Raw genomic sequence first — 13,497 nt, 5'->3', positions numbered from 1 at the left:
ATGCACAGTGTGAAAGTAGCAGACTATAAGTCAGTCTGCCAACCAGTCACGAGTGGAGTCCCACAGGAATCAGTCCTGAGTGCTCTCCTGTTTGGCATCTACTTCTCAGAAGTCCAGGCCAACATAGAGGGACTCTGACTGACCAAGTTCACTGATAATTGCAAGCCAGGAGCCATTATGAACTTCCCAAATAATGTAGACATCTTACAGAAAGGCCTCACTGAGACCACCGACTGGTGTCGAAACAATGGCCTTAAGCTTAATGCCAAAAAATGTGTCACCATTTCCTTTGGGAAAACCTCAGCTCCCACTAATTTCCACATTGATAGTAGCCCACTGAACACTGAAGGCGTTATAAGAGATCTGGGGACACGTGTTCACAACAAACTCTCCTTTGACCACCAAATTGCCACTGTGGTTAGAAAATTCTTCTATGTGCCACATCTCATTACCAAGGGTTTTGCATCCAGGAAGAAAGACGTCATCATTTCTATCTACTCTTCCCTCATTAGACCAGTTATTGAGTATAATGCCCCATTTGGCATGTACCTCACTAAACACCTGCAACAGCTGGAAAGGCGACAAAAGTACCTCACAAACAGGATCCTAGGCCTTAAACACATGCCCTTCATGGACAGACTTAAAAAACTTCAGCTTTTCTCTGTCTCATATCGTCCATTAAGAGGCAATCTCTGCTTGACTTACAAAGTCATGTCTGAACCACCCCTGTTAGAAATGTTACACCTAAAGAAATCCCAATCCCTCTGCACCACACACTCCAGGGACCTCAACCTCATTACCACAATCAACAGAATATGCTGGAGGGACAGGTTCCTAACCCAGAGACTGCCCATGCTGCAGGATAGACTTCCCATACGTGTCAAGCAGAGCACCTCACTGGCCCTTTTCAAGAGAAATCTTGATGAGTGTATGGGAAATAGTAAATTCACTCCGAGGATCACTCCAGTGGCTCTACTTGATTCAGGCACCGGGAACTAATGCCGGCATGATGCCAGGGCACTTCTGTGGGCTAGGCTTGTAAAGGCTCTAGTATACACCTATGAACTTGTGAACCTATACGTTTCAGACTTTGTATCCTTCAGAAATTAGGAGTCCACAAATCGCAAATACCAAATCCACAAACGTTTATTTGTTAGCGCTTTCATGCACGACAAATACATGCACTAGGAAGAAGTGCATGTATTTGTCGTGCATGAAAGCGCTAACAAATAAACGTTCGTGGATTTGGTATTTGCGATTTGTGGACTCCTACTTTCTTTTGTGTTTTTCAAGTTTTTTGGTTGTAGTTTTTTATCCTTCAGAAATTGCTTGTTATGTAAAGCTTTTCATTCCAGCAGCAAGTATATAAGAGAAATATTTAAAATATGTTCCTGATTTTTGGGTCATTGTTTCTGATTTGTAAGCTAAGAGGTTGAGTGGGTAGAAGGGAGTTACAATGGGTTCTACTGCACGATTCTGACAACATTGAGCAGAGATACATTTCTGGCCTATTATTTATGAATTCACGTGTTCTCTTGATTTTAAGCTGATATCTGAAGTTTACAGTCATACAAGTGGTTATAATTTGATTCCTCTGCCTTTCTTTATCTATTCTCTGACTCTAACCAAGTCAGTTCACCAGACAGTGCTTCTGGGCTGCTCCTGAAGAGGATCACTTCCATCCAGTGGACTGTCCCAAGCTGCTAACAAATATGTCACACATTTGTCTTTTGAATTTCTGCACCCTTCACATAACAGCCAGTTAATGTTTCACCATATGCTGTTTGACTATGAATCACAGCTTATCTCCTGTAGCTTAATGGAGTACCACATGCATTTTCAATAAATATGAGTTTCAGGGGAAGAGAATTTTACTCTTCCTGATTCCAAGCCTGTTTTCAATGTGAGACTGTTTTGTTATGTTTTGTTTAGTAACTGGCTGTCAGTGTTTTGCTGTAAAATATGAAATAAATGTTTTAAATTAAATATGAAGCCAAAGTCATTGTAAAAAAAAAAAAGTAATATACATAGTAACAGGTTTGAACAGTGTTTTATGGTAAATGGGGAGAATTAGCCAAGTAATGTGACATTAGTATGTGTGTGGTATGGGGGGGGGGGTCCATTAAACTACTTAGGGCCCCTTTTGGCCATGATCCAATTTTCTGTACCAGTTCTATATCTGACTGCCTTAACTGCTGTCAGTGGACTTAACTGACTTATGCCTTTTTGAACTCCTTTAATGTAATTATGCTTTCATTACTTATGTATACGGTATTCTGACAGGGACCCCCTTGGAATGTGACATAATTGACAACTACCAGTAATGCGAAATATACACTTAGCAAGTGGGAGACTAAACATTCATTTTAAGTTTGGAGAACTATCAGATCACAGAGGAATGAATGACTTAATGAGTAAATTAATGAATGACTGCATAAATTAATAAACAATACATATGAAACCATCTGATGTGCAGGGAAGAGGCTTAGTTAAATAATGAAGACAAATGCAAACATGAGCATTAACATATTCAAATGAAACAGGATTTTGGCATGTCAAGTCTGTCTTGGCACTATTACCAGCACCTGTGCAGTTGTTGTTGTTATCATGCTGATCAAGCCTATCTTATGTCTACTCGGGGATGGTTTTTACATATCCATCTTTGCATGCCAGGTACCACCTCCTCCTCTACCTCTTTTCCAACCAGAATGTGTGAGGCAAAGTGCTACACGCCCGATGATGTCCTTTCTTTTCTTCAGGGAAGAAGTAGTGCTTAACTTGCTTGTTGTTTGGCTGCCTCCTAGTACAGCTCTTTGAAAGGGGGCTCCTGCGGCCATCCTCTATTTCTCTGCTACCATTCAGCCTTAAAGAGAGAAGTAAGAGTCTGCAGACTTTAGCGTGTGTGTTTGGACAAGCATTGCCATCAAATCATTAACACTCAGGAAGCTCACCTAACTTGTGTGCATTACGACTTTGTTTATCATTACTACTTTCTATTTTCGACGCCAACATTCTGTCCTACCTTTGTATCGTGTGAGGGTAGCAGAAAATCATTCAGCATTTCTCTCTGATGTTGCAGTCTTACCCTGTTTCTCCTTTCCAGTAAAGACTCCACATGCTAAATCCTACAGTTCTGAAAAGAAACTGAAGAATATATTTTTTTCTCACAGCATTTTAGCTTTCTGCTTACACATAGCTGTGCTAGCATACCAGATAAAGTCATCATAGCCCATCTATTTATCTTTTTATTGATCATTTTTCACCTCTGTCTTTAGCTAGGCAATTTGTTTAAAAGAAAGCTGAATGGCTCATTATTATTATTATTTTTCTTGTAAAATGATTGCTGGCTTCTGCTGCCTGTGAATGTCATATACCTTAGAGGATGTTTTCCTGTATAAACACAGTCAGTTATTAAACAGTTTCTTTACATATGCAACTGAAATCAGTTTGATGGAAAGGAATATACTTTGTATTGAATGGGATAGAATATCATGGACACTTTTATACCAATGAAAGGGTACACATTAGTTTACAAAGTCCATGTGGAAGAAACAGACAAATGTAGGTTTTATAAATCAGAATGGAAAAATTGCACATCTTGTTGCTGGTTGTGATATATCAATGGCAGAAGGACTGTATACTGAAAGGCATAATAATGTGGCAAGACTGTTGCATTGGGGATTGTGCAGACATTTATTATTTATTTAGTTTACTTATTTGACATTTCTTAACCGGGTTAGTCCAACTGGGCATATACCCTTTTTTAGCGGAGGCCCGATGGGGGGGGGGGGGGGGCAAAAATAACATTATTCAAAATAACACAAATTTAAACAATAAATACAACACTAGCTACAGAGCAACAAGCCAAGCAAATCAATCATCAGCAGAGCAGATATAATATAATAAATATTAGCATTAACAAACTGTAGTAGAAAGTGCTTCGAGGATGAAATTGAAACAAGCAAGATATTTGAAGTGTAAAAGTTTGATTATATGAAGTAATTCTGTGTTAAAGGTATTTGTGAAAATTATAATTATACCATTAAAATTGTAATTATAATACTGAAGTAGCTGAAAAGCACTGGAAACATGAGCCACAATGCATTATAGAAAATGATGAAGTTTTTATTACATGGGATCAACCATTACCAACAGTTCAGAAATAGATGCAAGAAAACCAGACATACTAGTCCATTAAAAGAGGGCAAAATTAACATTGATCATTGAAATTGCTAAATTCAATGACTACAGTGTTTTATGTACAGAGAGACACAAATTCATTAAATACCAGGATTTGCGGACATAAATGAGGACAATGCTGAAGAAACAGTTCCAATAGTAGTAGGATCAATGGTCTTATAAAAAGAATTTACAATCGTACTTAGATATGTTACCAATGCATTTAACTCTGTATGAATCGTAGAAGTAGTCATTACTGGGCACATTGCTGATGCTGCAAAGAGCACTTCTGGCTAACATCAAAGATAGAAACAATACTAATTTCATGAACTTTAATCATACTTTGACTTAGGAATGGGGTCCATTCCCATCATAGTGTTAGAAAACCAAAAGGCTTGGAAAAATTAAAAAAAATGAAAGGATAATTATATATTTCCTTATTTGCCTTCAAATAAAAACAAGGAGCACCTGGATATATTGCAGCTTTTCTATTTTTTTTCTGAACCTGCATTAATTTTTAAGGGAATGTGCATGATTCCAAACATACCATGTGTCGGATGATATCTTTTTATTGTGCATTCTCCTCTATGTTAAGAAATGATGCTGTTAGAAGATTTTGCAGTTATAGTATTGTATGTGTGTAAAAGTATCTGTGTAAAACTATATCTCGCAATGGAAAAGTAATCAGATTGATTATATTTATTTACTTAGGAGGAGAGGATATATTTATGACAGAAGAGCAGAAAAAATATTACAATGCAATGAAGAAACTGGGATCAAAGAAGCCACAGAAACCCATCCCAAGGCCTCTGGTAAGCAGGGCTAATTAATTTAAAGTCTTACTGTTAATAGTCTAGACCCAGAACAAAACTTACACCTAAACTATTTTTCAAAATATTCCAGAACTGTCAAAATGCAGATAATTTTTAGAATATTTTGTTGTTTTTTTTTTTCCATAAAGCTGTTTTTAAAGAACGTTTCTCATCTACAGACTAGCTACACTGTGCAACATGTCTGGCAAGATCCCACTTAAAAATAACATGTTTTGCAGATACATGTTTGGATGGTTTGCACCTTTGCACAGTCTTGAGGCACTGTTAATGATCAGTCCATGTGTTATATAAGTATGATTCACTAACACTGCAAGCATGGTGTTGTACTCAAGGCAGCACTAAGTGTGCTGCAGAATATTAAGGGTAAGCTGGACAAAGATAGCCCTCATACTTTGTGTAACCAGGACACTACAAAGTACCTCTTTCTATAGTTAGCAGCACATGCTTTTGTAGCACAACATTTGGGCTGCTTTGAAAGTATGACGTACAGTACCCTATCCAGAGCACAACTCATTCAGAATAAAATGTTTTTTTCAAAAAATGTAAGCACTAAAATGTCACTGACCTCCCTTAGCATTTGAAACTGCCTCTTTGAACATACTGAAGATAGTGTAGGTGATAATTCTGGAATGCCTATGTACTTTACTCTGGAAGAACATCATAAGTCTTATGTGTTTATTCTCCAAATGCTTGATTTTTCCTGTTCTATGTAAATTAAATTATTTAAGAAATGTTATGATTTTTCATTTCTGTCAAACTTCTCCATGCTCTTTTTTCTAGTATTACAGAACCTCTTCTTTACACATCACACACACACACACACACACACACACACACACACACACACACACACACACAATCATTGTATATCCACAAACTTCCTGGCCCTGATGTCTAATACCTTTCCAGAATTAAGCTCCGTTCCCTCCCAAGGCTCTCTCTAGTTTCTCTACTCCTACATTCTTCCCCAAATCTCCTTAGAATTCTATATACTCTCCAAATGTGGTCAACATCTCGTCTTCCTCACCCTCTCAGAGTGTCAATATTCATCCCGAATCATACTCAGACTCAACCCTAGTCAAACCTTGCCGTTCTTATTAAACTCTCTTTTCTCTCACTCTTAGCTGATTCTGTCTAGTTTACAAATTAGTAAACTAACAGTCCTTTATCTTTACCTCTTCCCTATCCTACCTTCCTCCCTTCAGATTTACATTGCAGCATTCCCAGATTCACTGGATCAGCTTCAGCCCTACCACCTCATAATTCCAACATGTTACATAGTACTCCGTGATGGATGTTAGATATATAGCAACATCTTATGTTGCAGATATATCCATGAGAATATTAATCCTTTCATCCCTCCATGTACCTAATTCAATTTCCTTGCTTCTGTGGATGTTGACCATTTCCTGTTCTTTGCCTCTGCTGTTTTCCTGAATGACTATTTAACTCATCTGCTCATCAATACTTTAACAGATCACTTCTCTATTCTTCTTCTTTCTGGTTCTCCACTGCTTCACTGGGTACTATTTTTTTCAGAAGTATCTTTTGCCCATAGTCTTCTCCCAAAAGCAATCACATTTACCCCTTGAAACTTGAAGCAGTTTTGTACCCACTTCTTACAGCCCATGATACTGTTAATAGTTCTTGCATACATTCCAGACTGTAAACATAATGTTGCCTGTTTTACATTCTTCAAAAACGTGAAGAAGTTTTCCAGCAATCAGACTGTGCAGATCATCCTATATCTTTCAATGAAGTTCGGACAGATTTTCATGCATGTCTTGAATTTTTCAGTCCTGTTAACTAGATTGCAGAATTTGCTACATTGTATCTTCTGTCACTGACGTTCTCTTAAGCAATAACCCATGGCTGGGTGTGGGTAATGCTGGATTTACCCATCGTTGGCGTGGTTTGGTCATGAGGCCTTCACAAAGCCAACCATGGGTCAATCCAGAAATTACCCACAACCAGCCATGGGCTATGGTTATTATACAATGATGTTTGTTTTGTGTTGTGTTATGTTTGTGTTGTTATTTAGGTTTTTGTTTGCTTTAGTCTATATTCTTCCACTTTTTGTGAGATAAAATAGTCTACACTTTCACTTCATGTTTACTGTTTTATTTATTTTTTTAATTTAAATACAAGTTATTATGAATTTTTCAAGAGATTTTAGAAAATAATTATATAAGTAAATTCAGTTTTTAAAGCTTTTGGTATGTTTTGCTGTTCTAGTTTTTTTTTTTATGTTTCTGTATTGCTTCTGATTTGATAGTTGTCTATGTGAGATGTTGGCTTGAGTTCTTGTTAGCGTAGTACCTATAATGAGAGATTGCATTTATAGTTAGTTTTATATATATGTGTGTATATGTATATATATATATATATATATACACACACACACTGTCTCCCTTTAAAGAATTTATGTGTAAGAAGGCTTGCGCATGCTTCTGAAGGGGCGGTAAACAGGGGAGCATGGTAATTAATGTGCTTTCTGTAGTGTCCTTTGATGTTTTGTAAGTGCAGGAAAGCAATATGTTTTACAGTAATGCTTTTAGCTTACATTTGCATACCAAGAAAGTTATGAAGCTGAACAGTTACTGTGTTTGCAATATGACAGGAATGTGAATGTGTGGCTGCCAGTACGGTGTTGTAAGGAGAGCAGTTACTATGTGCTTCCTGTGTACATTTGAGGTGTTTTTTAAACCTTTTTTCCTTTTATTATGTTGTTTGTTTATTTCTAATGCTTAAGTACACTTTGGAGTTGGCCCAGAGTTTGATTTGGTATTATGTGTTCCAGTAAGGTGTTTTTACGAAGCCGAGAAGTTACTGTGATTGCAGTATGACAGGAATATGCATGTCTATCGTGGTTGCTGTTACGTTGTAACCAGATCAGTTACTGTGTGCTGTGTGTGTGTGTGTGTGTGTGTGTGTGTGTGTGTGTGTGTGTGTGTGTGTGTGTGTGTGTGTGTGTGTGTGTGTGTATGTGTGTGCGCGCATGTTTCTCAGCTTTGCTGAGTTTCCATTGTATAATACCAGTTTCTTTATTGGCTAGCAGTTCTGCTCCTGTATTTGCCAGAAGATGCTGTATGCAGGTCTCCCAGATATGTTCTGTGACATCAGGGCAGTGATCCCCTCACCTTTATATATGTATCTTGAAGTAACTTGTTCTGTTTTAGATAAGCATACATCTGGTGACTTTAAATATACACCAATACTTAGCAGCCATATCTGCTTACAAAATGTATACAGTTCTCTGATGATGGCTCCACAGATGTGACATATTAATGGCTGAAATTTGATATCCGTACTCTCTACACAAAGTACCACTGTCTTAGAAGTTTTTTTTTTTCACATTGATTAGATCCCTTGGCAAGCCATTTTCATATTCTCACAGGCATAGCATTTCATAACACTTAACAGAAGGCAGACTCCTTGACTGTTTTCAAAATGAGCCCCGATACTACTTTTGGATTTTATTCCTGAATACAAATGATAGTTGTCAAACACGTTTTTTCTTAAATGTACCTCCAGGATGTTACTTTAACTCAAAAAGGTTACTCAGTATGGTTCAGTAATCCATTTTACAAAGATGCCTGAAAATGCTACATCAAAACTACAGAACATGCTTCTCTTAATAAAAGTCGGTGATCTATTTCTCTTCTGAAATTCACTAGTTACTGTAATGTATTGAAATATTTCTCTTGTGTGTAAGTGTCATAGTAGTTATTAGCAAAATGGTTTTGATCACGTTGTAATCACTGGTATAGGATAGATACACGTAAGCCTCCTGTACTGTTCACTCCAAAGGAACTAATACTGACCTATCATGTCTGCCAGCAACAGGGACTGTTAACTCAGTCTATTTTATTGCAATCTGGGAAAGGGTATATGCCTTTATATTTTGTTATGGTCAGTTTGTAATGTCACAGCAACATTAACTTCTGTTTCTTTTCCAGTGCCCATGTGCCCAGTACTTTGCATTTTTTACCTGATCTTTAAATGATGCTTATATGAATGAGCTTCCCTAAATGTTAACTAACGTCATGAGTTATAACTTGTCGATTTCATATTTTGCCAGCAGTTTTTACCATTGTTTTAATAGGTCAGTAACAGTACTGTATTGTCACCCTTTCTGGATGGTTCTGCTATTCAAATCGAGTGACAGTGGAATTAGTATATATTTGTATATGCAATTATATAAAAGTAAGGAGGTGGTAGAGTAAAGTCTCCAAAATCAGGGTGCAGAGGGCCTTCACCCTAGAAAAGGTACTGAATGTTTTTTTTTTTCCCTAGAAGCTGACTAGTCAGCTTTATATAATAAACAAGATGTCTCAGCAAGGAATTTAGGCTGTGGAATACTGTAGGGAATCCATTGCTATGACAGCAGTTGCAAGAGATGTCGAGCATTCATATTCAAAATACTAATCCACATTTCCCAAAAAATTTGCATTCATTTTAACTTTGTAGATAACAAAGGCCTGCAAGTTTGAAAAAAAAGCAGGTGGCACAATTCTTTAACAGAACTGCAGCCTTTCACTGGCTGCTACCACCAGAATGCCTGCTTTCTATGTATATCCTTGAAACAGTTTGCCTGCAGAAGAGCGCAGTCACAATAAAGAAATGATTACTTCTTTTTTCTAATGACAATACCTGTCACTGTGCATTCTGGAATTAACCTATCCCCTCTCCCCACTACACATTTTGAGTTCTTCCATTCTAGTAGTTACTCTGATAACAGCAATAAAGTTGGTATCAAACCATGTACTAAAACTAAACGCCAAGGTATCAAACCATGGAATAAAATTAAATGTATGATCATATCCTTCAACCCTTGTAGCTATCACATTCATAACATTCTCCTGAAAGTTAATATTGTACTCAGGAATCTGGGAACCTAGTCGACAACAAACTGTCCTTTCATCACATATCCACTATTGTAAGGAAGTCCTTTTTCTCTGGGCAGCTTGTATCTAAGTATGACATCCATTTCCAGGGATGTAATCATTCTACTTTACTCAGCATTCATTAGGCCAATAATTGAATATAATGCCCCTTTTTTATGTACTTGTCACTTGTCACAACTGGAGTGACCACAATGCTTCTTCACTAAGAAAATCAAGGACCTAAATCAAACAAACTATATGTGTCATCCCAAAGCCTTGTCCCACATCTTGGTATCATGCAGACTAGTAACAGGTGACTTCTGCCTCATGTATAGAGCGTCAGCAAACCCTATCCTATCAGACCTATTACACAATGGTGACATAAACAACCACTCAAGGAACCTCAGTCTCTTCTGCAACATAAGTGGAACATGATGTGGTAAAGTATGTTTCACGGAGGATTCCACTTCTGTGGAACCAGCTTCTACTCCACATAAAACAAAGTACTTCTGTTTCCCAATTCAAACATAATTTAAATGAATTAATGTGAAACCGCAAAGTCACCTCTGGTTTAGCACTCTTGTCCCTCATGGATAGGGGCAACTTGTAAATATCTCAATATATCCCTGTTACCTAATATACTTAGAATAGACCCGTGGTGGTGGTGCTGTGGTAGCATTGTCACCTCACAGTAAGGTGCGTCCAGTTCGATTCTCAGCTAGAGCGTCTTCTGTGTGGAGACATGCGTGAAAGGGCGTACCTTCGCTGAAGGTTGTGCATCAGGCCTGGCAAGCCGGTACGTAAAAATCAACTGCCAATCATTAGCGGACCGGAGGTCCGCTGTGGCAACCCCTAACCGGGAAAAGCCGAAAGACACAAACAAACCTAATATACTTAGAATCATTAATCTACAACTTTAGATGTTAGGCTTCAGGAGTCAGAACTACAAATAAAATCCTCAGTAGAAGAATCCCAAAATATACAAATATGAGATATCAATCGTTTTTGCTATCTCCATCTTTTTACATTTCGCAACGTCACAATTCCAGTACTACAGTGTGGTAGATTTGTATTTTTATTCTCATTCCACACACAACTGTTATGTCCACCAAGTACTAGTGGCCAAAGTGAGTTTGGGGAAGATGAGATGCAAAGAGAGAGAAATACCAAAATGCATCAGTATACTTCTCAGTTACTTTAAAAGTGAAGTACAACAGAAAGCACCATCAATGTGAAATGTAGCTGCTGTACACCATCATATTCACTCACAAGTCAAAAGTATCACTTGTTTGTCTCTAATATATAAAACAAGAAGGCTTGGGGTTTCGTTCCGATGCTTTAATGCATACATACACATCAGGATGGATAGCAGCACCAGTAAATATGAACAAACTAGTTAACAGACAGATCTTACATACATGCATGCTTATATCTCAACAGCTAACTAGAAAATGGCAGTCAGGCTCGCACATGCTCAGTATTTATACACTTGTGCAAGCCCTTGGATAGCTTCTTAAAGGTATATACACATATACTGATCTACAAAAAGTGAAGGTATCACTTCTTACTGCTCATGAGCAGACATGAGGTCTGCCTGCCCATAATATTGGTGATCTTCAGGCCACAGTTTGTGGAACAATCAGGAGTGTGAGTTCAAGGGAAATGCTAATAGATGGAGGATAAATGAGGATTATGAAATGTGCTTGTTTTGCTTCATGGCTGACTGGAAGCAGCAACTAGTGCCTAACCATAATCCCAGTCTGCTGTTACCTATTGAAGAACAAGTAGTCTATGACTATTAAAGAAAGGAATGCATTCAGACCCAAAACTAGAACATGTGTATGTCTGGGTTTTGCAAAAATATGGAGATGTTTGAATCATTGCACTGCTATTGAGTAATGGCTTGCACTGCATAGAACCAGTTCACAGAAGAAAGCATGGAAAAGAGCAGCCCCCATTTCTGGGGGGTGGGCAATGTGCTTATAGAAGGGATGTATTGATATACTCCAAGCAGGGAGATGACAGAAGTGTCCAGCATCAATAACAATAATGACATAAAAACAGAGTGCTACACCATTTACCTGCGCTGTCTACTGAAACAAAGCTGTTTTTCAGAAACACGGGTTCCTTACTATGAGACAGTCTAAAGGCAGCAATGTCTGTGATTGTTACAGTTCGATCACACAAACAAATAGTACATAAGCTGGTTCACATTTTTTTATCATGACACATATGCAGGGTCGCAAAAATTGTTGTAACCCAGCAAAAGCATAACTGCTCTGACATGCGTAGTTGGGCAGAAAAGGAGGCATTATGGCCAAATAAGAGTGAATAACAAGCAGGATTATGTACTTTGTGATGCCATTTAAAATGCACAAAGCCAAAAGTGAGGTGCAGTATTATACAGAGATCCATGCTGGATACATCACTGTTCATTACATTTCTAAACTGCTTTGGTCTTTCTTACCATCTAGCTTAATACTAACAGTTATAGTATGTGTACTCATCCAATTCCAAAACTATTATGCTCTGTGGGCATACAGAATATATATGGGTGTAGGGATCACTATGTTGTCAAACTGTTATTACTGTACTTCTAAACTTCCACTGTTTTGAGCACAGTAAATCTGTAGGGATCACATGCAGCTATGCTCTCCATTGTACATACTTAGAGTGGCATTATTTGGAATACAATACTCTGCATTGTACATACACATCATAGACTGGTATACACTCTATGCCATGCACTTTACATGTCTAGAGTGGGGTTTTACAGGCTACTATGATGTACACTGTATAGGTATGTAGTAGTGTTATATAGGTTTTTACTCTATGTATTGAATATGTTTATATTCTTGTTGTATATGCTACTATGCTGTGCACTGCACAGCAGTACAGTGGAGTACTACAGGCTGGCATGCAGTGCAGTGTATATGCATGCACTGAGTGTGTACATTTTTTATACATTTGAATTGCACACACTACTACAGTGTGCACTATATAGATGTACAGTGGGGTTGCACAGGTTGCTGTGTTGATACTGTGCAACTATGCATTGAATTTGCACATGTAACTTTGGCAAGCACTCGATATGTGTGCAATGAGGCTGTATACCCATTATTCTGTGCAATGTACTTGTGTACAGGGAGGTTATACAGGTTGCTATGCTGCACTGTACAAGCAAAGAGTAGAGTTGCACATTCTGCTGTGCTGTATATCATACATAAGTACAGTGTAATTGCACAGACTGCTATGTTGTATATTATGGCACTGTACAGGTTGTTATTCTGAGCATTGTCCATGCAAATAATTTTGCTGTACACACTTGTATGCTGTAGACTATAAATGTGTGCACTTGGCTTGCATAGGCTGCTGTGCTGTACATTGTACACTGGGGTTGTACAAATAATTTTGCTATACACACTTGTATGCTGTAGACTGTAAATGTGTACACTTGAATTGCACAGGCTGATGTGCTGTACATTGTACACTGGAGTTGTACAAGTTGCTATGCTACACACTGTATATTTTTATAATAGATGGTATAGATTTCTAAGTTGTGCATTGTATATGCCTATAGTGGTGTTGTATAGGCTGCA

At 37.8% G+C, this 13,497-nt stretch overlaps 1 protein-coding gene across 4 annotated transcripts in view; it reads left to right on the top strand.

Annotated features, from left to right (window-relative positions):
• LOC122798203 (sodium channel protein type 4 subunit alpha-like) overlaps window positions 1-13,497 on the top strand; it is a 2,607,519-nt gene that overhangs the window by 2,558,519 nt on the left and 35,503 nt on the right. For all 4 annotated transcript variants that reach the window (XM_044066954.1, XM_044066957.1, XM_044066953.1 and 1 more), the window contains exon 25: window positions 4,887-4,991. In XM_044066954.1, coding sequence (XP_043922889.1) covers window positions 4,887-4,991 — 105 coding nt within the window. The remainder of the gene's footprint in view (window positions 1-4,886; window positions 4,992-13,497) is intronic.

The sequence above is a fragment of the Protopterus annectens genome, chromosome 3.part1 (assembly GCF_019279795.1).
Source record: "Protopterus annectens isolate FY-2018-M chromosome 3.part1, PAN1.0, whole genome shotgun sequence".
NCBI classification, from domain to species: domain Eukaryota; kingdom Metazoa; phylum Chordata; order Ceratodontiformes; family Protopteridae; genus Protopterus; species Protopterus annectens.
This window is presented reverse-complemented; position numbering and strand designations above follow the sequence as displayed.